The 27,865-nt window shown below is 47.0% G+C and overlaps 2 protein-coding genes across 5 annotated transcripts in view; one reads left to right on the top strand and one right to left on the bottom strand.

The window, feature by feature from the left end:
- The window catches only part of LOC144109500 (acid-sensing ion channel 4-like), a 93,301-nt gene extending 70,806 nt beyond the window's left edge, over positions 1 to 22,495 (bottom strand). For 2 of the 4 annotated variants that reach the window (XM_077642326.1, XM_077642327.1), the window contains exon 1: positions 22,198 to 22,495. The gene's annotated coding sequence lies outside the window, so the exon portion shown is untranslated. The remainder of the gene's footprint in view (positions 1 to 22,197) is intronic. The other 2 variants (XM_077642325.1, XM_077642328.1) reach the window with 2 other exon arrangements.
- LOC144109498 (uncharacterized) overlaps positions 1 to 27,865 on the top strand; it is a 57,386-nt gene that overhangs the window by 17,451 nt on the left and 12,070 nt on the right. Inside the window, 16 exon segments of the mRNA XM_077642323.1 lie at positions 1,234 to 1,363; positions 4,688 to 4,793; positions 8,307 to 8,472; positions 9,191 to 9,277; positions 11,650 to 11,781; positions 13,624 to 13,682; positions 13,684 to 13,828; positions 14,766 to 14,933; positions 16,660 to 16,742; positions 17,550 to 17,754; positions 18,080 to 18,281; positions 21,673 to 21,824; positions 24,024 to 24,140; positions 24,563 to 24,672; positions 25,473 to 25,691; positions 27,285 to 27,438. Of these exon segments, the coding sequence (XP_077498449.1) occupies positions 1,234 to 1,363; positions 4,688 to 4,793; positions 8,307 to 8,472; positions 9,191 to 9,277; positions 11,650 to 11,781; positions 13,624 to 13,682; positions 13,684 to 13,828; positions 14,766 to 14,933; positions 16,660 to 16,742; positions 17,550 to 17,754; positions 18,080 to 18,281; positions 21,673 to 21,824; positions 24,024 to 24,140; positions 24,563 to 24,672; positions 25,473 to 25,691; positions 27,285 to 27,438 (2,235 nt within the window).

Genomic DNA, 27,865 nt, shown 5'->3' with positions numbered 1-27,865 from the left:
TGCTTTGATCTCAGGCATGTTAAAGATGCCAAGGTGGTCGAGATTATTCAGGAGCCCTCCACTACAGCACCTTTTTCTTCCTTTCTTCTTTCACTCCCTGCTTTATTCCTTCGCTTACGGCGCGGTTCAGATGTCCGTTGACCTGCGAGACAGATACTGTGTCATTTCCTTTCCCCAAAAACCAAGGCAGGGCTCCAGACTAATTTCTACCACCTGGGGATCTTTATCGTGCACTGACATCGCACAGCACTCGGGCGCCTTAGCGTTTCGCCTCCATCAAAACGCAGACGCGAGCGCTTCTGATCCGGAGTTCCCGGGTTTGAATCCGACCGCGGCGACTCCGTTTCCATGGTGGCGAAACGCTACGGCGCCCGAGTGCTGTGCGATGTCAGTGCACGATAAAGATCCCCAGGTGATCGAAATTATTCCGGAAACCTCCACTACGGCACCTCTTTCTTCCTTTCTTCTTGCACTCCCTCCTTTATCTGTTTCCTTACGACGTGGTTCAGGTGTCGGCCGATATGTGAGACAGACACTGCGCCATTTCATTTCACCCAAAAAACAGTTTTCAATTTCAACCTCTCTTAACTCCTAACTTCCCTCTCTCGTCGCCCCGGGCTTTCCTCCTTTCCGCAGCCCAACACGTGATGCTGTGTGGTGTGTCATTGACTCGGCCATTTTACCCATTATGTATGGCTCTTTGACTAAGCTATTTCAGCTTTCGCTGTAAAGTAGAGGAGGCGGTGGTCATGCTCTCGCCGCGAGCCCCTTCGTACGTTACGCCTCTGCTTAACGCAGTCGGTCTTGCATTCTGCTCCATAGATGACACTGGCGCAGGCGCACTCCTCCAGTGGCACTAGTTATTCACGGTTCCGCTAGGGGTGCTATATGCGAGGATGACCACCGCCTGATTCAAAGGGTTCAGCCTTACCCATCCATCCACCGATCCATCCATCCATCCATCCATCCATCCGTCCATCCATCCGTCCGTCCGTCCGTCCGTCCGTCCGTCCGTCCGTCCGTCCGTCCGTCCGTCCGTCCGTGCATCCATCCATCCATCCATCCATCCATCCATTCATTCATTCATTCATTCATTCATCCATCCATCCATCCATCCATCCATCCATCCATCCATCCATCCATCCATCCATCCACCCGTCCATCCATCCATCCATCCATCCATCCATACATACATACATTTAAACAAATGTGTAAATAAATATATCCTTGCAGGTCTGTCTCGCGACAAAGCGACACTCCTGTGCGGGAGCTGTGTCGGCGGAAACAGCACCATATCAATGGCTGACGTGCTCGACGGATGCGGAAACTGCAAGACTTCGAAAGCTGCCTGCCTCTGCGAAGGGTGAGTGCACAGAAGTCTCTCTCCACGTTATTGAATGCGTTAACATTACTACCCTCATCTCTACAAGATCTGTTCGTCTGTGGTATAGTGCGATGCCTCCTCCCCCTTCCAGAAGGCCCTTGCCCACTATCCGGCCACATTTGTCCTCCACCTGTCTCCACGTTTCAAAACCCTCCTCCCACCATCAAGCAACCTACCTACACCTTCAGATGCTGTACCCACCATCAACAACCCTCGAGAAGGCCTCCACCCATGACACACCCACGTTTACCCTCCACCCACATTCATCGTCCACAAACCGCCACCTGCCACCAACCAACCCCTCTCCAGCCTACAGTCGCCACACACACCACCAACCACCACCTACACCGTCCAGAAGGCTTTGCCTGCCACCTATCCACTCACTTCCAACCTCCAAACGCCTCTACCCGCGGGAAGAACATGCGGCATTTGAAAGAACAACCAACGTCGAAATGCAACCCAAAGGACGCAACAGGAAGGCGATCGTTGTAGAAGAAAAACGAATAACAAATAGAGCTAATGCATATTTCTTGTGTCACGCTGTACTGTGACCTGTGTATTTGTTTCTGGGCCGCAATTTTCAAATTATAAGATTTATTTTTCAAAGCAACAAACACCTATGAGAAAGTCAGATGATTTCTGAACTGAACCAGCGCATTATGTTCGGATACAACTCACGAGCGAAACGGCAGATGCACCTGAAAGAATGCCCTCCAGCCAATGGTAATGACCTATTGTTATGACCGCGATGTTGTGACAATCGGTCGAGGCTAAGGGCTGGAGAGCCTCCTTTTAGGTACATTTGCCGCTTCGGCATGAGTTGTATCCGACTGATGGTGTGCGGATGGCATAAGAATACAGGTGTGTGGGTTGACAACTGACCGGTAACCACGAAACACGTTGCATGAAAGCGGGAACACAGCGAAGCGGGTGACAATACATGATGTTACCACATATTTGCGATCGTAGGCATGTTTCTCTTCTCAACCCGAACAGCCTCCATTCCTTAAGCCCACGTACGATATATAATTCCCCTGTATCAGTCACCTTAAAATCACTCTATGCTGGCCTTCAGTAGCTGTTAAAGGAGTATAGACACCAAACTTTTGGGTGCGTGTTGTTCTCTTGTTTCTAATGAATCGTAAGGCGTTATTATGCATGTATTACCACCTGGTATTCTCCTACAACCACTAAATAATTTACAATCACATTTCTTTCTTGCGCTGTATCGATTTCGGTTTCAACAGCCGAATGAGAACTGGAATGTCAACGTGTGCTTACAGGTCACGTGAGGCATGAAAAAACTGAATATTTTTTTAATTTTAATTTAATTGGTTTTTGGGGGAAAGGAAATGGCGCAGTATCTGTCTCATATATCGTTGGACACCTGAACCGCGACATAGGGGAAGGGATAAGGGAGGGAGTGAAAGAAGAAAGGAAGAAAGGGGTGCCGTAGTGGAGGGCTCCGGAATAATTTCGACCACCTGGGGATCTTTAACGTGCACTGACATCGCACAGCACACGGGCGCCTTAGCGTTTTTCCTCCATAAAAACGCAGCCGCCGCGGTCGGGTTCGAACCCGGGAACTCCGGATCAGTAGTCGAGCGCCCTAACCACTGAGCCACCGCGGCGGGCTGAATATAAACGCTGCTTCCACATTCGTTGTCATTCCGGCTCTTGAGGAAGGCTCGCTTCAGCACTGCAGTAAATTATAACCATGAAGCAGCAATTATATGGATGTTTTTCCACGCCTCACGTGACACAAAAGTACTCTTTGATGTCACAGCCATCGTTGAGCTATTGAAATTGAAACCGGAACAACATGCCAGAAAAAATTCGGTTAGAAATTATTAAGCGGTCGTAGGCGAATATCACATGGTGATTCATGTTCAGTAACTAGTGTATTCCGTATCATTGTAGAGAAGAAAACATGCCACCAAAATGGGTGTCTATACTCCGTTATTTTATTTATTATTTTATTTATCAATGTGTCAGCAGCTGCCAAGACAGGAGTTGGAGAAATAATCAAAAACTAGATGCAATACATTACACCGCCTTAAGAGAAATACAAAGAAAAAAACATTATAGGTCATTCTCCTCTGATACCCTTAGGCGCCCTAACAAAAGCAGCTTTACTCTTCATGTATCTACTTCTAAATTTTCTCTTAATCTCTTACAGTTTCCTTGGTAACCTAAGATGTCAACCACATTTGTCACGTTGAATGAAAAAAAGCAAGCTTGTCCGTTCCCTGACGGTATCCTTATATATAACTACTCACTTCCTCTTTCCGTGTTTATTCACTTTCTCATTTATTTTTCTTGAAAGCTTCCAGCTATGGAGGAAAAACGCTAAGGCGCCCGTGTGCTGTGCGATGTCAGTGCACGTTAAAGATCCCCAGGTGGTCGAAATTATTCCGGAGCCCTCCCCTACGGCACCCCTTTCTTCCTTTCTTCTTTCACTCCCTCCTCTATCCCTTCCCTTACGGCGCGGTTCAGGTGTCCAAAGATATATGAGACAGATACTGCGCCATTTCCTTTCCCACAAAACCAATTATTATTATTATTATTATTATTATTATTATTATTATTAAGCTTCCAGCTCCGTAGACTCGGCCTCGCGCAAAATTTAGAATTCCGGTTTTAGAGTCTGTTAAAATGTACTGGGCTTCCGTTCGTGTGATGGCAACTGCGATGGCGGCTTCCTCTGCAGCCTCTGGGGTGGTGTCATGGGGGAGAGGTAGTGTGAGGAGGGCGGATGAAGCGAATGCACTCGTTCAGCGAGATGACACAGGCCTACAGAGCCTCGCGCCAGCTCTACCCCCCGCCCCACCCCTCCCTAGATAACAAACACGCAACACTCTGGCGCAAACTACAGACACACACACTCCCCTCACCCCTGACCCTAGCCCACTATCACCCCTCCTTCCCCACTCCTGCCTGCACCTTGTGCCCAGAACCATTCGCCTCTTCCCTCCACATCCTCTCCCTCTGCCCGGCGGACCCTCCCCCGCGCGGCCTAGAGGACCTCAAGACCTGGGAGGACTGGGAGACCCTGCTGCGCTCGGAGGACCTGGCCGTGCAGACAATCGCCACCGGCCGGGCTGCCAGTGTTATGGACCTTAGGGACACAAACACTTGAGTGCAGTGGGGTCGTGCGGAGACCCAGGGGCGTGCCCCGACTTCCTCTCCAGCAATAAAGTTTTTCTCTCTCTCTCTCCAGCTCCGTAGCCCAGGCCAAGCACGCTTCGAAGGCGAGATATGTGTCAAAGCGTTGTATCGTTTCGCCTTCCACTTTCCATGCAGGAAAGGCGAGAAAGACGAGTGCGGCGTGTGCAACGGCAAGGGAGCATCGTGTTCTGTGCTGACTGCTGTGCGGCCCTCCGCCGTGCCCGCTGACGTAGACGTTCAGGTACGGCAGTTCTCTTTTCCTTGCGTTATTGTTCCCAAGTTGATGCATAAGCGGCGTCAACGACCACAAGCCAAAAACGATTCTAAACTGTGCCCTGTGGTGCTGAACATTCGAAATACACAGATAAATTTTGAATGTTCTGAACAATTTTATAGTCCGAATTTCTAGCGAATGAGAACTCTTAACCAATGAAGTCAACATGTTCCTCAGCATCTCGCCGTACTTTCTAGTAATCTCATAAATACGAGTGAAAATATCCCCATTTATTTGTGAGGTATTCACTACTGGTGACCGACAGGTTTTCCTGGTTGCAATTAATGCTCTTTTTTCACCTTCCTTTTAAGAAGCACGGCTAGGGCGCCACTTCCGCGCCCACCCGCTAAAAAAGGCTTAGTCACATTATAGGAAAGCGGGGCTTTTTTCTCGATTCATTTATCTCCTTTTCGCCCATTGGTAGAGGAAAGTGGTGACGTCATGAGGGAGAGCCAAGCGAGGAACGTCCTTCGCTGGCGCTGGTATCGAAGGTGGGGCTGATCAGTGGAAAAACATCACTGATAAATTATTCAAAGAGCAGTTACAAAAAATTAACGACCACGGGTTTGGGACACTGCTGCCGCCAACTAGGAAGAAAAAATCATGAGCCGCTCTTGTTGAGTCGGCAGTCGAACCAAGGACCTTTTTATTCCACGTGTGATGCTGTTCCCAGTATGTACTTTTCAAAGTGCATCGATCCTTTTCCACGTGCATTCTACAATTGAAGCTTCTTCGCCATTGCTGCCTATTTTTGCCTTCATAACGAGCAGTATTTTCTATAGACGCGAGTGCGTCTATATAGACGCACGCGCATCTATATAGACGTCCCTGCAGTGCGTCTACGTTGTCATTTACAACTGCCATAAACGTACAACCGCTACTACTTAAACGAGTTGTCAAAACTTTCTCTTCATTGCCTTTAAAGTGTCGCTTCATGGTATGACGGACGTTGATACTGTCAGATGCACGAAACCGCGCTGGGAAAGCAGAATAATTAGAGTCATTCTAAAAGTCGCAAAGGCTCTTTTTGGTCCGGCGGCAGCCGTCAAGGCTTAAAGCCCTAAAAAAATCTACGGATTCACGCCGAAAATTGTTTTCGTGACTCTGCTCGATATATGCGATAAGGACGATGATTAGTGCGCCAAAGATGAGCAGCGTCGAAAGCGGTCCTTACAAGAATTTCTAGACTTTTCTTTAGGCATCGTTCTACTTCAACGTGCACGTTAGGGGGCGTTTTTCTTTTCATGTTTTTCAGCTTTTGCACAACGCATGCATGAATTTTCTCAGATTTTCAAAAAGAGCTACAGAAAGATTTTGTTCATTTTTTTTATGGATGGGAAGAACGGTACGCTCGGATGTGTCCGCTCGAGTTCGCCAGGGCGAAAAGCAAACTGTGTTCTTTGTTTGAATAGGTCCATCGGGTCCCAGTACGGGAAGAGAAAGGGGGCGTGACATCAGCCTAGTCTACATACACTGTACAGTGTATGTATACCGTAAAGTTCACTGTACACTGTCAAACGCTGTCAGAAAATGGGTATAGTGTAAATATGTGAAACTTTGTCAACGACCTATGGTTATGGGCCTTTTTTGACAAATTGTTTAGATATACTAGAAGTCTTTGGCCATTCGCCTGACACGCTACTGCACATGTCAGCGTTGAAAGTTGAAATTACACCCGCGCAAACCACTCGCACGCAAACAGACACACACTCCATTTCTTGTATGAGCCCTTCTTTTAAACAACTGCAGACTGCGACAACTTGTCTTTGTTTGTAGTGCTGCAGTGATGCAGGCCAGCTACGATACCCACTCCCAAATATGTACATTCGATCTTCGATCAATGAAGCTTAAAACTCCGCAGTCATACGGTCCTTCTTGGAAGTTTCTTGGGAATTGCATCAAGATTATTCCTTAGCGATACGGGTTACAGAAACGTTTCTACTAGTGGGCGGCACAAAATTTCGTGCAACCGTCGTTCGAGCCACAACTGAGCGACAGCAGCTCAGTCTACTTTGCAGTCTATAAGCTGGTCGTCCTCCTTTCCACCGTTCATGTCGATATTCGCTCTGCGACGACGTTGAGTGGAACTGAACTCTCGGGCACATCGATTCACCTGAGGACGAGAACTCGTACGTGAAGCTCTCCTCGTTCCGGCGCTGGAAAGCCGATAAGAGAGCTTGGCGCGGGACTCGCAGGTTGTGCGGTGTGTGGACGCTCGGAACCAGGCCGTCTTTGATTTATGACCTGGTGTAGGACTTTGGCGTTTATCGACAACCGCTAAGTTGCTGTTAGGTCAGAGAGACAGCGTTGATCGATGGCGTTCGGCCTCACAGGAGACGCATATTTTTTCTACGGCCCAAATCGGGCTGCTCTTTGTAGGAAGAAAAAGAAATTCAGGGGGGCACTTTGTTGACCTAAATCGCGATGTGGGGTTAAGATGTTAAGTACACAATTATTTGTGAATCTTAAATGCTGGAGACACTGTAGGGCGTCTGGGAGGCATCCGTCTGATTCGACGCCTTTCCGCAAACACTCTTCAGCGTCCGTATACGCTATACTAGGAAAAATTTCATATGCGTTTGCAGTAAGTAGCGCAGTCGTTAGCACGCTCGGCTGCGGAATGGAAGGATGGTGGTTCGAATGCCGCCGTGTCAAGGATTTTTTTTCTTATCGAGTTCACGTCATTTCATTGACAGTTATAGCGTGAGAGATTTCGCGGATGGAGGGACGGACAGACGACGATGAGCCATTAAAGGCTTTCGCCTTAATAAGCTTTGACGCATCTTGAGGGTGGGTCATGACAACCGGTCTACGCCATTGGCTGGACGGCCTCCTTTGAGGCGCATTTGCCGCTTTGTTCTTGAGTTGTATCTTTCTATAGTAGCTTTGACTTTAACCGAATTTACTAGCAGTTGACACCTAGCTAATAAGTAAAACTCTTTATATTTGTTTCTTCCTAAGTTCCAGAGCCTTATGACAGCTTGAAGGTTTAGCGCACAGAATGCCGACAGAGATGAAAAGGCGCAGGCACCACAGAGCGCTGTCTGTTAATAAGAATTTGTTGGAGTAAAACCACCTTGTCGACTTCTCCCTAAAGCTCCCGTGCCTATGATGCACACAGCTGTGAGGATGTTGATAATGATGCTGATGACATCAGGATTAAAGAATTACCTTTTACATTCATCTTTCTCTTTTCGTCTAGTCTGTACTCTGCAGAGACGCTTTGTTGATCTATCACGGAAGCTCCCCCCCACCAAAAAAAAAAAAAAGAAGTTGCCGTATTTGCTGATCGGAAAATGCCGCAAACATTCTGTCATATCACTTAACCTTGGCGGATTCCTGGGCCCAGTGCTTCTTTTCAAATGTTTGGTTACTTCTTGGCTTCTTTCTAAATTCTGTGCTCTTCAGTGCATCGCCATCGGATATACTACTGATGCTGTCTCCACCTGGCGACTGACCGGATCTATCTGTCTCCCTTAGATCACGCTATATGGCGCCTTCAGCGGGGAGTCACGTGACCTCCTCTGCGTGTTCCGGAGGCGCGAGCCAACCACGGCAGAATCCGGCGAACCGCCTCCACCAATCACGGCAACGGGTCGCGGGAACGGGACCATGTTCGCCTGCCAGCCAAGGGCCTTCCCACAAGGTATAGGGACCTTGGAAGCAAGTCGTTCAAAATGACTCATAGAAAGGATGTTAAATATGCTATGCTTCCAAAACCGCAACGCTTTTATCAGGCGTCGGAATCGAAAGATGTTGCGCCGAATCCAGAGTCTGTAATCTCTAGTTTCCCTAAAGTGCATACTTTTCGAATGTGGTCCCGACCAGTACCGATGCGCTTCCGCTTTATTGGATTAGCTTGCACATATCAGCCATGTGCAGAAAGCACCCCCTCCCCTCTTCCAAATTGGGCTGTGTATATTCTTCAGTTAACGGCTTGTCGCTAATTGCTTTTTAGCTCCTGCTGAAAGCGCCGGTTAACCAATTGGACGAATTCTTGCTGTGCTACATTGCTGCATAATCAAAGTTAATAATCGCTTTTAGCGCTGCTCTCGTAACTGATCTCTGTGGCATTTTATAATCCGTTATATCACTATACCGGTATATTATGCAACATATGCTTTATGTTTTTTATTATTATTTGCCCTCTTTTATTTTGATTCTGTTATTTTTTTACTTTTCTCAATACAAGCCCTCTCATTCGACTTTCCTGCTGCCGTGAAAGCGATTCTGGACATGTCCAGGCATTGTCGGCTGTTTCATTCCTCAAGCCTCCCCACACTCGTTCGAGCTTTATTGTGTGAAATATGAATTAATTATTTAAATAAAATAATTAATCACCGTGGAGCAACTTTCAATTCCAGGAACATACGTCGTGACGGCCCGTCTCTCAAGGCTCGGCAAAGAAGTGAACAGCTCGAATTTGATCCTCACAGCCTTCAACAACGAAGGCAAGTTGTTTCCGCAGACGGCTAACGTGTCAGCATGAAAACGTGTGGACCGCGATGCACAACCTTATTACCTAAGAACGTCTGTTGTCTCGTCTATTTCATCCTGGTTCTTTACACCCTGCTGTCACGACAAGGGGCACCGCAGAATAGAGCCGAGTGCTTTGCGTGCATGTACGCCACAGAATGTTCAAGTTGAAGTGAAAAACTATCAACAATCCTATCATATGCAAATTCAAAATACGATACGTGGGACTTGAAGGCGAGGCTCTGGAAGTGGTTAGGAAATACATCTACTCAGGGCAGGTAGTGACCGCAGATCCCGATCACGAGAAGCAAATAACTACAAGAATAAGAATGGTGTGGAGCGCATTTGGCCTGTTCTCTCAGATCATAAATGGTAGTTTACCAATATCCCTCAAGACAAAAGTATACAGCAGCTGTATGTTACCGGTACTCACCTATTGGGCTTCAGAATAAAGGCTAACGAAAGGGTTTCAGCTTAAGTTAAGGACAACGTAGCGAGCCATGGAAAGGAAAAAGATACGTGTAACGTTAAGAGACCGGAAGCGAGCAAAGTGGGTGAGGAAACAAACGCGGGATAGCTGCATTCTAGTCGAAGACAAGAAGAAGAAATGGGCTTGGGCAGGGTATGTAATTTAAAGGCAAGACAAACGCTGGTCCTTAAGGGTAACGGAGTGGATTCCAAGAGGAGGCATGCGTAGCAGGAGGCGGCAGAAAGTTAGGTTGGCGGATGAGATTAAGAAGTTAGCGGGGATACGGTAGCCGCAGCTGATACAGGGCAGGGTTAATTGGAGAGACATGGGAGAGGCCTCTGCCCTACATTGGACGTACTCAGGGTGATGAGGATAACGTAGGACTTTAGAAGGTCCCGAAGTTAGGAAGCAACCTAACTCATATGCAGCAAGTACAGCAGCTACAGAGCAGTAATAAGTGCAGTAATGCAAAAACGTACCAAACCATTAAGATATAACTGGACAAATAAAAAAATTGCACACAAAAATGCAAATATACTTCAAGAAGTAATACAATCGATCCCGGTTTTATGGAACTTGACGGTGAAATAGGACTATGCTGTCGAACAACATAACAAAATAGCGGATATAACGAAGGAATGACGATTCCCCTTGGAATCTCGGTAAACACGGGCTATAACGAATTAATCGCCGGGCCCGTTCAACCTCTTTATAACGAGGTTCAACTGTACATCAGTTCGTTTTATAAAAAAAAGTTGAAATAGGTAAGAAGCAAGGACGCATTGCATCCGCGCTAGTGACTGACTTCATCCACCGACGCGCCACCCGCAGTCATGCTGGCAGCACACTGCTCGCTAGACGTTTCTGGGCTTAACCCTCTCCGAAGCTGCAGCGTGCGGTGCTTTGGAACTAGCCGCTGCCTATCAGATCATATCGCTGCCAGTACACTATAAATATAAAAATCTCATTAAAATCTCTCAGTTGGTTCCCGCAACGCCTTCGGCAGTGAAGCACGCAAGGCTCGTGAGGCTGGCCGAGTGCAAGAGGCCGAAATGAGTAATGCACCGAAGGCCACCCTCAAGCACAACCCACGTCCACCCCTTTACTCAGTTTCGCAGCGTTAGACCTGCCAGCAGGTGCACAAGGCCTCGCTGCCTTTGCGCTCGGCCTCCGCGCGCGAAAAGTGATAGAAGTGCGCCGTCATGAGAAGCGCCACTTGCAGGGGCGCGGCGCACCATTCGATATATCGAATTTTCCGCTGAACGAAAGTGAGTTCAGTAAACGCGTACAATAGTGGTATACATTTGCATGACATATTCAAGGTCATCTACTGACTGTTTGGTATAAACAGTAGTTCGATATATCTGGATATAATATTGTGTGTTCGACTGTAGATATTAACTGCGCGATCACCACGTATGCAGAGCACCAGCTGGAAACTAAGCTCTACAATAAATAGGTGTAACAATAAAATATTTTAAAAAATGTTAGCACATGGTTATATGTCAGGACTTAGAGCAGCATACAATAAAAAAATGCACGTCAGAGCTACGCATGATTTAATGACAATGTCGCAGTTTATCAAGAAAGTCATTTCTAAGAGGGCGATGAAATGTCGGCTAAGCGCGGATACAATAGAGTTGATTTCTTACACTGAGAATTTATTAGCAGTGAAATTGTAGAACATCTTTTCGCCGGATTCCGAAGGGCATGACACATAAAATCAGGCCACATGTCATAGTGCCAGCGTCCGTCGACCTCGCTAGCAGTATTACAGCAACGAGTCTGCAATGTATCGTGGTAGTCACCAGAACACAAACGGTGTTAGCTTCGTAAAAATACCGCTAATGACCAATCGACGCCCTCTCGACCTGGCAGTGTACTTCGAGAAGATGGAGCCCAGCAGCGCCCCCTATCGCCGCGAGGAGAACAAGGGCGATTTCCTGACGCTAACCTTCTCTGGCGGCGAGGTTCCCAAGTTTCCTCTATATTGCATCCTCGTGCCTACTGGTAAGTTAATCCTCATGCTCGCGTTCGCATTTTGCGCAGCCTTCATTCATTCATTTATTCATTCAGCAATCAATACTGGTGTCATGTTCGGCGTTTTTGGACAAAAATTATTAGATTGTTGTAAGCGACTCATGGAAATATTGAAGGTAATGGTCCATTCTTCCTATTCGTAACAAAGTATTTCTTTTAAGTCTTTTCCATTGCTCACATCGGTTAGTTAAGACTGTCATAGAAAACCAATGAAGCAAGTTTTTGACGATAACAAAAACATTAATAGCAAAAAAAATGAAAGCCTACCTAGGGGAACCCGCCGCGGTGACTCGGTAAGTAGTGCGCTCGAATACTGAGCCGTAGTACCTGGGCTCGAACCCGACCGCGGCGGCCGCGTTTCGACGGAGGCGAAATTCTAGAGGTCCGTGTACTGTGCGATGTCACTGCACTCTCTTACGCACTCCCAACAGATCCTCTTCAGTCGCTTCCAGACCCGCTCTCTGTCATCCCCTCAGCTGTTATCCCACTATTGTGGCACGTCCCCTGAATGCTTCCTATGCGGTGACCCTCACGCCACACTCTCCCACAACCTTTTCGGCTGCCTTGCTGACCTGCAGGGACAATTATTGGGTTGGGGCGACGTAAAAGAATGAAAAAAATAAGCCCCTGCCTGCACCACTGACGTATAACAGGCTTAATCCAATCTTAAAATAAATGAAAAGGCCGAAGGCAACAGTATACTTCTGCCAGCCGTAGGTGTGGAAAATGGAAAAAAATGAAAAGACGGGGGGGGGGGGGGGGGGGGGGGGGGTAAAAACAACATAGCGACCCACAGCCGGGGGAATGGGCCCGGGGAGACTCCCCTGATCTCCCCTGAGACGTAGCGGAAGGGGTTGGATGATGGGTTGTGGAATTGGGACTTGGGGTGGGGTTATGGGAAATGGGGACAGCGAGTTTTGGCTCTGATGCTTCATTCGTCTCGACTCCATTGCTGGCCTGTCTGGCCAGAACAGGGAGAGCATCGAGACTGCCCAATGGTGTGTCTCCACTCATGGGATGCCCGACCACCCACAAACGCAACGGTCTCCGACCGCCGGAGAGAGGAAAATCTAACCCGGGGTCAGCTACCTCGGGCTACTCCACGACTTTGACGGTTTCGTTTCGGGCCTGCCAGCTACTAGCCGTCGAGTGCTTTTCCCGGCTTTTCAGGCTCCGGTCAGCCCGCCATCTCGAGCTGGGAAGACTGGCAGGTCCTGCTCACATCTGCAGACCCGACATGGCAGCTTGCTGCGGTGACTCGGGCTACCGACGTCATGTCCCGACATGATCTGCATGATGCAGTGCGGGACCGCGCAGCGGCCCAGAAACCCAACATTGGTCTAAAACTCACTTGCAGAAATAGTTTTTCTGTCTGTCTGTCTGTCTGTCTGCACGTTAAAGAACCCCAGGTGGTCGAAATTTCCGGAGCTCTCCACTACGGCGTACCTCATAGCCTGAGTCACTTTGGGACGTTAAACCCCCATAAACCCATAACCCCTTTCTTCTCTCACTCCCTCCTTTATCCCTTCCCTTACGGTGCGGTTCAAGTCTACACCTTGATGCGAGACAGATACTGCGTCATTTCCTTTCCTCAAAAACCAATTTTCATTTTCATTTGCCGAGGGGAGATGGGTATATCGATTTTTATAGTGAAATCTTAGCATATACGAAAAAACTGCGTTCATATGCTCTTTCCTGTTGAAAAGTGCATTTTATTTTCAGAATTGCTGGGTATACATGAGTTCGTAAGCGGGCTCAACATCTCGTCGAAAGCTCACAAAAGAAGCACGCATTCCCGCTGGTTTTCTGCAGATCGGGGGAAGAAGCGAGTACTGGTGTCACCGCAGGGTTCGGCGCCTTCGTGGTTCACCCCAGTGCCGCATGCCCTTCCAGCAGACGTCGGGTGACTTCGTGGTGTACCCGTCGCTCGACGGGCAGCACCCGCTGGTGACAGGCTTCAATCTCTCGCTCTACGCCACCAGGCCACAGATCAGTGCCTCCCATATCACGGCCGACGGTGCGTCCTCTTTTCCGCGCCCTTCATTTCTGCCGCAAGCTAATCTCAGCTAGAGAATGAGTTTAAGCATATCAAACAAATTGCGACGTGAGTAAGGTAAGAAGAGTGAAGGGGAAGAAAAAAAGGGAAGTCAGATGGACATACTGCCCGGTTTTCGCGTAGGAAAAGGGGGAAATGAGAAGAGAGAACTTATTTCGGACCACGTTGTCTATGCGTCTTGACCATGGTCTTTGGCCCGTCATGGCGAATAAAAACAAACAAGAAAGAACTGATTTACGCCTCCAGTTTGTCTACTGACGGCCGCCGATCAAGTATCTGATTAGGGTGCATCTTCAAGAACGTCTAGGGCTCGGATCGGAGTATCATGCATGGAGGAGGAGGGGACCCCAGAGAGGGCCTTCCTTCATGCCACAAGGTTCGACAAAAGACTGAGTTAATAAATATATTCAATCCCTTTTCCTTTAAACCTCCCCACAGACTACGATGGCCTGTTTGTCAAGTTCTGTTTGCTTGAACATCGGTAAAATACTTTATCGACTTTAGGTTCACACCCGCATCTGGATATCATGATCCCTTCGTTTTAGAAATGCATTCTTGTTAGGCAACCCAATAATTCTGGATGGCATTAACTTTCTCATTCGTATGATGAGTTGCGCTGAGCGAGTACATTCAATACGCGCCAAAAGAGTAACGGTCTGTATCGGGCGGTTTCAACGCGTGCTTATACGAAAAACGGCGCCAAAAGTCTCTGGGTCACAAATATGCCCCTCAGCAGCGAGACGTGACAGTGTAATGTCACATTATCACAGTTATCACGCGGCTGAACTGAATTTTAGATTGCCTTGTTTTGCTGAAATGGCCAGTGCTTCCACTTCCTATAACTTTTTTCTCTTTTTTTCTTCCTTTATTTGCTCGGTTGCCTGCCGGCTTCCAAAAGGCAGCAGCGCCGTGGTTCTGTTCGACCGCCCTGTGAACGTGTGCCTGGCCTCCAGCTGCGAGCTAATACTAACCAGCGACACCCTTGATGCTCTGGGCCCTCTCAACACACACTGCCGATGGGCCACCAAGCAGCAGCTGATCATACAAATGCCCAGGCTTGCTTCGGGTGAGCGAATGGCACCTCTTACTATGTTAGAGTCGATCGATTGATCAAACAATCTTTAGGCATATCGATCACTCAATCAACTGCTTAATCGATTGACAGTTCTGTATACCTATAAGCCAAGGCAGCAATAAACATTTTTATTACTATTAATAATCAATTAACAATATATAAGCTGGCCAGGCAATGTTGATGTATTATGTATTTTGCTCAGGTATACTATGTGCCCTGTGGAGGCTGCATGCCTTAGTGGAAAGTCCGCTTTTGCGGCGCCTAATGATGGCCGCAATTATTCTAGAGGGGTATATGGAAAATATATAGATCTGTAAAGTTCTTGCTAGTTTAAGGCTCATGTGTGGTCATTGATGACAGCAGGACAGATATAAAATCGACACTGCGTAACGGCTTTCCCAAATGAAACCATGTCGTATCACTACCTGGCTCGAGTAGTTTACCCCAGACTGCTTATCAGTCAATGTGCTCAGTGCCAAATCATTTGTTCAACTAGACTACTGATCAACCGTTCCATCACTAGAAGGCCGACCAGTTGGCAGGGTGCTTGACAAATCTTTCACATAACTCAAGAAGTCGGTAAACGAAGCTCAGAAGTAGTTGATGATTCAGCCGTAAATCAGGACGACGGACACTACCGTCGGTCAGCAAATAGCCAAAGGATAACTCAAAGGCTGCTTTTAGTGACGGATAAAACAGACGGAAAACGCATGGGCGCACTTGCCCTATGTGGGCCGTCTTGATTAGAGCGAGTAAGAATTTCGCTCATTAGCCCACGAAAGATGTCTGCACAAACCTCGACTTCAGCAAAGCCATTTGCTTTCCCCAAAAACCTATTATTATTATTATTATTATTATTATTATTATTATTATTATTATTATTATTATTATTATTATTATTATTATTATTATTATTATTATTATTATTATTATTAACCTTGGTATCGAACAGATTGTATGTGAACCAGAACCTCTCCCCTGCCCTTCCCAATTTTGCAGTGCACAAGAAATGGTTTCCTAGGAATTCATCAGCATTTAATTTCACCTTATTTGCACAGGAAGCTTCACACTGACTGTGCAGTTAGCACCGCTAACAGAATGCTTTGTTATCTGGAGATTAACTTTTATAACCGCCAAGTTTCTAGAGTTTTTTAATATATAATATTTATATATCATAAACTATGGCATGCCTTTTTTTCTTCCACGTGCCTCAAACAGTTTTACAGGAATCATTCTTGTCCTAATCTCAATAAAGCTGCGAAAAATTATTTGGGCCACTCCATCGCTGGCTTCTCTCTAGCAAACTGATTTCGGAAATTAATATACTGCCAATCAACGCCAGGCGATCAACCTATGCCAGGACCTAATTATCCATCACTGATTTCTGCCCCGTTCACACCTTAATATGCTAGAAAAATTTCTTTCTGTCATTTGTAATTTGTACAGCTAAATAAAGAAACTATCAGTCGCGCTGATTAGTTTTCAGTTGTCTCATTTTTCATAAAACTACAGTTTCTCTAGAAACGTAAGCGGACGTTACACATGCAACAAACAAGGTTTTTGTGCAACAGCTTTATAACTGCGTTACGCTCTACTTACTCCAGTCCGGGATGTCTAATCGGACATGATGGCAAAACAGACAAAACAAAAATGGCACTCTAAGCTTCCTCTCTTCTGCGGACACCCAATGAATGCTTCTGTCTCGTATCCTACTCAGGTGACAAACTCAAGCTGGCCTTCAATTCGGAGAACGTGGTCGAGGACAAGCAGGCCGTCATTTGGAATGTCGGCGAGGGTCTGGTGAGACCGCGCTTCCTTGTGTGACTGCTCACGTTAGGCTTTTTTTATTACCGACCTCCAAAGAAGCAGATGTGTTATATTTTTCCTGGGGCTTCGTTTTATGGCTTCGCAACAATCCTCGTAGTAGTGTTCCTCTAAAAGCGTGAACACGGATCCCATACATTTTCCCTTTCCTTCAAGGAGATTGCTTTGTATACTCGTTTTGTTCCGCTAGCATTAAGAAAATGGAACAAACTTAGCCCATTCGACGAATCACTCCTCATTATCCAAGGCGTATTATGGTCATATAGGTTACTTGTAATCTGAACTAAAGTTAACTGGGCCCGTAGTTCTCTCCATATTATGGTACATGTGCATTATTGTAGGTTTGCTTTATCTACCTATTTCTGTAAATAGGTACATTTCTACTCAACCACGAGGAGTGTTCTTGTAGACAGAAGCATATTTCGGCGTCTCATGTACATTTCAAACAGCATGATAGATGACGCAACATTGACGTGCAATGATTGATTACTCCTATCATGGGAAGCATACTTCTACTCCAAAGTAGTTTTTCTATCCATTCTTGATTCCTCCACTGGCTTTTCAAGCTCGGTTCAGAATCACAAGTAAATTTTGTTTATGAGCCCGAACTAAGCCATATACTCTAGATTTCTTGTACTTCCACTGTACCACGCCCATTCCTGTGTATATTGCTAACAGTTTTCTGACTGGCGCTATCTTCAAATGAGCAAATGGTTACGAGTCTTTCAAGAAGTGTTCAAGACGTAAAGAAGTGGCATCTGTTCTTTTTATCCCATTTGGCAGAAAACAGAGGCCAAGCGACTGCCGGCGTCGGACAGCCCCTCTCTGTCGGCTGTGCTTACGGGACCGACCGTGGCGCCCCGGTGCGGGACGCTTACGCTTAACGTGCAGTACTCGTGGCCGCTGGGACCCGTGGAGTCGTTCGCCTGGTCGGCCGTGCGTAACGACAGCGGCTCCTTGGAGGACCACCTCAAGAGCAAGCTCAAAGGTGCGATGACGATATCATTGTCACTTCTATGTCGGAAAAGTCTGACAAGCGTGGAAGTCTTTGCAGCCCTCAAGAATGATCGCAGGCTTGAACACAATTTTTATAAAGTGACACTACAGGAATTGCGGTTTGCCTGTTGATTTATATTTAAAGACTGCATTAAAGGCGGCGAAACGATACGCAGTGGAATACGGTCGTTTTGGTCTGCGCGTTTACCTGCCCTAAAAATGCATAACGAGCACTGTTTCGACGGTCCTGCAGGTAACTCGAGGTAAATTAGTGGAGCGGGGAGTCCACTGCTTTGGACTCACTATATGTCCTGCAGGTACCAACACGCCATTTCTAGTACTTGACGCCGAAGACCTCGAGATGGACATGGAGTACAGGATCACGGTAAAGGTGACGGCCGACAGCAAGAACGGGATCGAGACTACGCACGCCGTGATCCGCAGAGACGTCAATGCCCCCGTGGTGGTCATATACACCGACGCCATGATGGATGGACAGCAAGTGTCTCCGGAAATCGAGTAAGAGACGCTGCCTCATTTTTTTCTTTACCAGGTCGCTGTAAAGCGACGACTGACTATAGTGTTCAAAGTATTCAGCTGTCATGAGTTTGCACTGCAGGCACAGGAAAGAGAGAGTCTGTTCGAAGGACTTCTGTACGCGAATTCGTTTTTCTTTCGAAGGACTTCTGTACGCGAATTCGTTTTTCGCGACCAGACTAACTACAATTACCAGTCTTGTTGACAAACAAACATTTAAATTTTTGCATGCTAAAGCAACCCACATGCTTATAAGACATGCCCTACTGTAGAGTCCTGGGTCATTGGGGACCATTCGAAATTTTAACACGACAGCGTTAAGGTTACCTTTCAGTGGCCCACCCGGCAGCGTCTGCAAGGTAAATCGAAGTCACGCGTGGATTGCTGGAATGAATATAGTTGAAAAAAAAACCTTAATGTGGATTAAAGGCCTGCGCATGTCTCAAAGGACTTGATAGTATAAATGATTTTGTGTAAAGAAAATTGTCCGTAAATTTTAGTCGGGGTTCGAACCCATGAACGTTGGGTCGCCAGTCAAGCATGCTACCGACTAGACGACGTGGGTACGTTGACTTCGCTGAGGTACAAGGGCGTTGAAGTTGTGGTGTTGGCTTAATTTTAAAATGAAGTGTGGTAATTAGTGGGGGAATTGGAGACCGGCTAATTAGTGAGATAATATATGTTTGTAAAGTACGGTGTGGAAGAGCTCGAAGACAAGAATGTGGGAACTGTGTTGTGATAATTATGATTTATCTGGGAATGTGAACTAAGAACATCGACTGTGTGAAGAGAAACCGCTGAAGGGAGCCATTAACGCGATTATCGCGTCATGCCCTTAAAAGCGGGGCTTAAATCAAGTTAAGGCTTTTAAAATACGCGCGTAGATACGTTAGGAATCGGTTGTAACTTCAGCAGGGATTGTTCGTCGAGGTGATTTCCTGCGCACTTGTTAGCGCGGAATCTCTTGAACTAAAACTCTATCTACGTTAATCAATCTTGCAAGCATATTTCCTGCTTCTTTCCTGTGTAGTTTACGCAGCAACTTTCTCCACAATTCTAACGATATTGATAAATCTGAATGTCGCGCTCGACTACTGATCCGGAGTTCCCGGGTTCGAACCCGACCGCGGCGGCTGCGTTTTTATGGAGGAAAAAACGCTAAGGCGCCCGTGTGCTGTGCGATGTCAGTGCACGTTAAAGATCCCCAGGTGGTCGAAATTATTTACCGGAGCCCTCCACTACGGCACCTCTCACTTCCTTTCTTCTTTCACTCCCTCCTTTACCCTTTCCTTACGGCGCGGTTCAGGTGTCCAACGATATATGAGACAGATACTGCGCCATTTCCTTTCCCCCCAAAACCAATTATTATTATAAATCTGAATGCCATCGCTCGTCACTTAGCATGTAATGCTAAGGAAGGAGCCCCGCTTACGAAAAATAAAACAAAAATAGTTCGAATCAGAGAGCTTAATTTAATAAAATTTTCCTTTGCGTAGAGCGCGAACGATTGATAGCCTGATTGTATATGCTTCAGTGCAATGTCAATTTAAGAACCTCAGTTGCCTACCAAGACAATTTTCAAAGGTCAGCGTGTGTACCAGCTACCACATTCTCACCTATAGGCGCTGAATATCTAGCCTGTTGAAAGGCACTAATGCCGTGCTTTGAATTGAGAGATTCAGACTATGAAGCGTACTCGCCGTGGTGGCTCAGTGGTGAGGGCGCTCGGCTACAGAGCCGGAGTCTCAGGGTTCGAACCCGACCTCGGCGGCCGCGTTTCGATGGAGGCGAAACGCAAAAGGCGCCCGTGTGCTGTGCGATGTCAGTGCAGGTTAAAATTAAATTAAATTGGCTTTTGGACAAAGGAAATGGCTCAGTATCTTTCTCGCATACCGGCGGACACCTGAACTGCGCCGTAAGGTAAGGGATAGAAGATCCCCAGGTGGTAGAAATTATTCCGGAGCCCTCCACTACAGAACCTCTTTCTTTCTTCTTTCACTCCCTTCTTTAGCTCTTCCCTTACGGCATGGTTCAGGTGTCCACTAAGATGTGAGACAGATACTGCGTCATTTCCTTTCCTCAAAAACCAATTTTAAGTTTTTATTATGAAGCGCCAAACGCCTGCTTATTGTACAATCCGTTTGCAACACGATGGCTGGGCTCATCATTTTTGTCCCCTTGAAGTTTGCTGAGTGCATTCACTGACCAATATTATGTGTGAAACTTTGCAATTTTGCAGACGGAAGTTATGTCATGCGCAGGTAAATGGGCTCTCAAACTTGACGTCATGAAGTTACTATTCACGTCCACCGCTAATCATTCTGTTATGCCTAATTGAGCTTAGAATTCAGACCATCTTCAGACCTCGGGATGACCGTGCTAACAAAGCTGCGACAGGTGATAGTTGGTCCTGCATTTTGTTTATGGCGTGGCATTCAGAAACCGCGCGCTTCGTCTGTGAAAGTGTGTTTTCTTGTATTTGCATTTGTTAAAATGCTCATTTGCCCTAATGCCATTCATTTAAGCACTTTTAGAGCCAGAGCTCTACTCCTTGGGGTACAACTTCCGATTTCGATGTGGAAGAGACAATGACATTTCAATGCCTCCCAAGGTCAAACCGAACTTAACTGCGTGGTGGTATGACCCAAGCTATGGTAGTATAACCACGTGATCATATGGCTATGATCATCGGGTACCTGACCTTGACCATTCACATTGACCTTGACATTCATTTGAAACAGTGCAGACCATGCTTCACAGAGCTTCCGCTCGTAAAACTAGGTTGCCCTCACACCTGCCGTCACTCGGAAGTGGCCTCAGTACCGAGATTTCTTCCCTCGGCCTGGGTGTCCGATATGTAAACGCGAGGACATCGAAGCCGACATTCACCAATTACTGTGGGACTGCCCTGCTCTCAAGCCTACAAGGATCCGGCACCTGAAGGTAGCAGGTCTTTCACCAAGCAACCATGCTTCATACATTGCTTGGCCGCAGGGACCGTACCATCATTCCCTACTGGACTTCATAAAATCAGCTAGCCTTTTTCCATTAATTTAATCATTACTAAATCTTCACATCTGCGCTAATTGATGCCCTGAGGCAATAAATATCGTTTAAAACAAATACCAGGTTGAAGCCACGTTGAACCCCAGCCATTCTTTAACAGGAGACTCCTCCCCCCCCCCCCCCCCCTTGACAGTTTTATTTTGGAACTCCTCCTGTACTACTTTTTGTATGCACTAGTAAAAAAAAAAGATATGTTCAAACTGAAATTGAAACTTGTGTGTTCCGTAGCGCTGTCGGAGTTGCACTCCGCAAGCAGAGCAGTACTAAGGGGTTTTCTGGATGCATGCACTCGTCCTGTCGTCCTCAGGGTGTACCTCTACGCCGAAATCACGATCCCGGACTGCAACGAGACCATCGAAGACGTGGACTACTCTTGGAGGGTGGACACACCTCTGGTACGCTTCAACTTCGACCACCAGCACTCTCCAGCCTACAGAGTGAGGCCGCTTGATCTTCCCGGTACGTATCCCTTACAAAAACCTGGTTGCATTCCCTAGGTACGAACTTTCCTGATTAACAAAGTTTTGCTAAATCTCCTGGCGAAACGCCATAGTATTCAGTCCATGTGAACTACTCCCGAACAAATTTCAACATGCTATAACTAAGTTTAGGGATCACCTTCGAAATAATTGAAGTCCTGCTTCCTTGTCAGAATGAGCCTTCGGCAGGCGTGAAGTTATTTCCGCTGGCGAGACAACACACATGTCGTCCCAACTCTGGTTTAGCCCCAGTCATTTCTAAGGTACAGTGAATGCTTCGGGTAGCTATGTAGGTAGCAAATGTGGATAGTAACGTGCATTTCAAAGAAACGTCACCACAGATTTTCACCTACCTCTACGTCCGCATTTCGTGGCAACACTGTCGCGTCCGCAATGAAGAGCTCAAACGGGTGACGATGCAGGTCCGTGCTCTCCTGGGCAGCTGATAATGCAGGTCACCTATGGTATTTCAAATTCACACTACGTAGGTATACGTGCGCGCGTATCACCCGCACTGGGTGCACACTCGCACCGCCAGGAGGGTAGGGGATGCCTGCTTGCCATGCATTATCGACTTCAAATGAGATGCGAACAGCGGGGCGCGTGGCCAAAGGTCTAGACTTCACCGTCTGCCGGCCGCCACCAGATACGGGCGCGCTCATCCGGTTTGAGCTAGTTTTGGTTCTGTTTTCTTTGACGTTCGTTTTCTCGCTTTGCCGCGGAGCACCACATTCGTACTTTCCACCGATCTCAACTAGCGCAGCGCGGCTTCGCTGGCGGCAGTGGCTGTAGGCCTCGTGGGCGAAGCGAGCGCTCTTATCTCCCTGGTCTGTAGCGGCGCCTTGATTTTGCTTCTGTCATCGCTCTGTTATCAGCGTCTGGCTGCGATACGAACAGTGAAAAAGATCGATCACTGCTGAATCACTTGTTTCTGGCAGTGAGCAGAACTTTATCGCCCTACTGCCACCAGAAATGTGGCGCTTCAGTAAAAAGCGAGAAAGCGACTGTCGAAGAAAAAAGAAGCAAACAAACGCAAACCAGAATAGCGTGCCTATCTCTGATGGCGACGGGCAGACGGTGTCACACGGACCTTTGGCCACGCGCTCCGCTGTTCGTATTTCATTTGACGCCGATAGTGCGTGGAGCACAAAGAATAAGATAAAGAAGAGGTAAAAAATATTAGTCGAAAAGCCTGAAACAATGGATCACTTTATTCTTTTTTCTCGCCGCTTCTTTAAGGAGGCGACGGCTAGAAATAACCTAAGCAACGCTCAAAGTTTTATGAGGTGTACACGTTCATGATGAAAACTAGCGCAAAGAGAACACGAATGCTGGACACGGACGAATAGCACTTGTCTGCGTCGCCCGGTCCGCCCTTATTGCACCCTTTGCTCTATTTTTCATCACGGAAGACGAAGTTCCAATCCAGAAACTCGGCCTGTGCGTGTGTTCTGTGGTTGTTCTTTCACTCGGCGCTTCTATGCTTGGACACAGCAACCGAAGTGTACGCTCCACAATTAAAAACTTTCTCGTCGAATCAAAACGTCTTCCATAATGCTTTTTTCTCCAAATTTAGGCTTATTTGGCCTTTTTTCCACATTCAGTAATCTCTGTCAAAGAATCCAATTTGATTCTTCATCTCACATCTGATTATGTCTCCAATCATTCATTAAAAAGTCTTCAAGTCAAAGCCTGTGTCTTCGCTAATCCACCTTCACGATATGCGCGATATGTTTCGAGGTCAACAACAACTATACATTCGGTTCTTTAGGCCATCGTTGAGAATGTGTTTCCGCAGCCCCTGCAACCACCGTTTCGCATACGTATCTGCAGCTTTGTTCAGTGCGCAAACACTCATCCAGCCATCCTACCCCGAGCAAGAAAATTGTCTTCAATGGTGTTGTGCCTCAGCCTAGTTGCCGTATCAACAGTGACGCCTATGCTTAGCCTAAGCCTAACTTAGTATGAATCATGCCTGACTACTGTAAATTCACAGTAAAGACATTTGATCTTGACATCTGACATTTAACCTATGACGTTTGACCTTGAGCTTTGTGTTCATGGGTGCGGGCTAGCTGGGGGGTAGACGCTGGAATACATAACGCAATGCAAGACATCCAAAACCATGCCAAACAGAGCTTTCGCGCGGTTAAACCCCGGCTAACCTTTTTAATTGCAGCCGACACGAACATGACATTCACGCTCCGTGTCTCAAACTACTACGCCCCAGACGAATACGGCGAGGCGTCGGTGACCCTGGTGGTCGGATCCCCTCCACTGACGGCCGTCATAAAAGGTGAGTCACAGAACGGACATCACGCGAATTCTGATTAAGACCCAAAAATTTACTTCACAAAACATTTTCTCGTAGCCATCAGCTTCAAAAAAATCTATAACGTACATGACATAAAGGAGTCCCATCTACACCACTTTTTCAGTGATAGCCCTGTGTGGTCCTTAACGTATGAAAGCCCTCAACAAGTACGTCCTACCTCTGACGACTTGTCTTTCTTTTTTAGTGGCATGGAGATGTGACCATGCAGTGAAAGAGACGAAGTCATTCTTTCTTTAAACGTGAAAAACTTTGTCGATTTTTCAGTGGCATGATCATAGAGTCCAAATGCACAAAACGGAGAATAGAGTCCATATATCTGGAGTCGTCTGGACTCCTCATCAGATCTCCTGACGAAAACCTCTTATCCCCGCTTCCTTCCCCAGGTGGTCTAATGCGGCTGGCCGGACTGAGCCAGAACGACGTCGTCCTGGACGGGTCCCTGTCAAGTCCAGCTGTGAAGCCGCTTGTCTACCAGTGGAGCTGCTTGGATGAGGTATGCGGTACCCTGCTGGCATCGGATGTCTCAAGTAGGGGCTAGCTATGCTGAAACTGCTGTTTGGTCCCACATCACGTGATATATCATGAAGGGAACACCAATTAGCGCCATCTCTCGGCCTAGGTAGCGGACACCATGTAACTAAGTAAGGATATCTTCACTTCCAATTCTGAGCAAAAATTACACTGCGGCGAAACTTTGCGTATGACCATGTTGACAGCGATAGCCTACTCTTCGCGGCGCGCTGAAGAATCTTACTTGTAAAGAAATTCTAGCGTTCGCACCGTCTAGTTTTGACGATCACAACAAATAGATTGGAGGCAGCAATCATTCGAAATTCCGGCGGTAATTTTTAAAACAACAAGTAATATTCGCTATTCAGCTCCATGTGGTGCGCGGTGGGAACCGCGCGAACTAAAGAGAAAACTGTTTGCACAGGTTCAGCGGAGTTCGTTTGCCCAGATTCCGGGCAAACGAACTCTGCTTAATACTTCCCTTTTACAGCTACCTCTATTAAGTTATTGTAAGTCGGTCACCGACCATGCAAACTCGAAGAGACCGCAAATTTTAATTATCCGGAGTTCCAAACAACGGCAGCACGCTCGGGCTCACCTTACTCAAGTGAAGTTGACGGAACTGAAAACCTAATTTCGAATAAAACGGCTGCCCGAATTAAGCTAATATAAGTTAAGGAGATTGCACTGTATTAGCATAGTGAACCTTGTCAAGATGGTGGCATGGACATAGATGAAAAGTAAAATGCTCAGTGTCCTTCTCTGCCTCTCATGCCAACCAAGGATCTGCAGCCGTGCTACGACTACGCACCAGCGGCGTCTGCGGACCTGCTGCTGGATCCCCTGGAGACCAACCGGCCGGTGATGCGGGTGATGGCCGAGAGGCTGCAACCGGGCAAGACGCTGAACTTCACCCTAGAGGTGTTCCACGGAGACAACAGCAGCGCCGATGGCGCAGCAGCCTCCACGTTGGTAGTCACTCGGGAGGACCCAATACCGCTGGTGAGTGGTTCCTCGCGCTCTTTGTTATGTGACTGATGATTTACTCTTTGATAGTCTGTGTCTGCGTGCGGACAAAATGCAGTGAGAACGGAGAGAATGCCGCATATTTTTTTATTGGTGGGCCATTCCTTGGGAAATCTCGAAACGCCGATTCTATTTTTATTTGGATACAGACAACCCACGCACGGCAAAGAGTGCCGCTTAGCCATGGCGCAGGGTGAGATAATGTGTTTTATGCTGTAGCACCTCACTTTTAATACATTTTCTACTGCTTTAGTTTACTCGCGGCGAACTGCCAATGGACAGATGCCTAGAGAAATTTCCGCGGCCTGGAAGCCACGCAGAAGTTGAATTTTTAGCGGTGCTATAACATTCATGGCCTGACCTTTAACTGCGCATCACGCAGGTTGCGCATAGGGAAATGAACACTTCGTGACTGGTTGTGTACTATGCCAAGAAATTCTGCTCTTTCTTTTTTGTCCTCAGATTCCGAAAACTTCTTTGGGCACCTGTGGCTGCGCCGCTGTACGGTTAGGTTAAACACTAAGAGTACCAGTAACCATGAATGGTGTTAATTCATTGTTTTTTTACCCAGGATCCTCGTTCAAGCTTTCCGAGCAGAAAACAATAGCGTTCGTACGGCAAATAACTCAGTAGTCGTCGCATAGTCATGATATCATAGAATTGACCAGGCTTAAAAGCTTAGTATAGAAGGCCTCAAGAATATTTGAAGAGGTTATGGAGGGTATGAAGAGGGTGTGAAGAGGGTATGAACTGCTGTATCGGTGGAGTGAGCAGGTGGCTGCGATATATTTCTCTCTATAGTGTTCCTATTGGCCGCTCTGCAATGGAAAGCGTGCCTGGCTTCACTACTCAGACGCAAGCATGGTGGCATGTATGTTTTTAAAACAGGTTGTACGTTTCCACTCGCTATTGATTTCGCACAAACCAACGGCTAGGTGAATTGTTAAACTGAACTATATTACTTGCTGCGCTTGTCAAATGTTGACAAAAAAAAAACTGATTCAGAAATATTTTTCGTTCCTTGAATCAAGTCAGTGCCATCGGGACTCGCGTTATTGGAAATGCATTTATAGAGAGCAAGAGGTCATGCTGTAACCGAAAATTATCTTAATTAGACTAAAATATTCCCGCTGATGGTGCTTTTTTTTTCCTCTAGCTGCTTGAAAAATAGAGCGATTTGGAAAAAACCGAGAAACTTTCGGCTGATAAAATTTCCTTCCATTCATTTCCATTCCCATCTGAATTCCCTATTCGCCAAATTTTTCTCTTAAAATCTCTGAGGAATGGTAAACTCCCCGAATGAAATCATCGCTGTTTATCTATGATCCACGACCATCGGCGACGACTACGACAAAGAACTTGAACCTACCGAAGGTTATCTCATACTTGCTCCGATTTTAAATGTATTTTACGCGTTGAGCACTGTAACAGCCAGCATCGAGCAGAATGCGTACATGTTCAGAGCAAAGATCAGCGCGCAAAGTTGGGAGAATCGTCATTATCACGAGGCTGCTGCTGATGATGATGTTTCATGGGCGTGTCCGGTGGACCGTTCGTTTTGATTTTCAGGTCTCGCTGGACGAGGTACTAGCCGGCAACCAGCCTGTGTACGACTACGACGCAACCACGGATTCCTTTCTGGTGACCACGGGCCCGGCAGTCGTCGTCCACGCCATGTTCTTCGTCCATTCCAAGTCCATATCGATCAACTGGAACGTTCCAGGTAGAGGGATTCTGGCACAATCCACTCAAATAAGAAAGCATTTACTTGCAGTCTCGTGCGCAGCACAATACGGAGAGTCAGACGGCAGACAGCAGACGATCTGTTGTGTTTTCTGAGTCCCTGCCTTCTTTTGGACTTGTAAAGGAGCGAGCAAAAATAATTATTTGCACAAGTGAAACCTCACCCCGCGAAAGACGCCGCGCCGCAGTTTGCGAACACGCCTGACACTCTATTCATCGGCGTGTTCGTAACCGCAGTGCTGAGCGTTGTTATCTGCCGCTCCGATGCCACGTCACTTGCGCTAATAAACAGTTATAGCATAACGTTATCCGCGATCCGATACAACGATTCACTCCCGCGAGGCGCCACTGCGCGTTCGCAGAACGGACTGAGGGCGCCAGATGGCGCCACGTGCCGGTCAGCTGCA

The sequence above is a fragment of the Amblyomma americanum genome, chromosome 11 (assembly GCF_052857255.1).
Source record: "Amblyomma americanum isolate KBUSLIRL-KWMA chromosome 11, ASM5285725v1, whole genome shotgun sequence".
NCBI classification, from domain to species: domain Eukaryota; kingdom Metazoa; phylum Arthropoda; class Arachnida; order Ixodida; family Ixodidae; genus Amblyomma; species Amblyomma americanum.
Note: the sequence above shows the minus strand (reverse complement) of the source record. Positions and strands in the feature narration are given on the sequence as shown.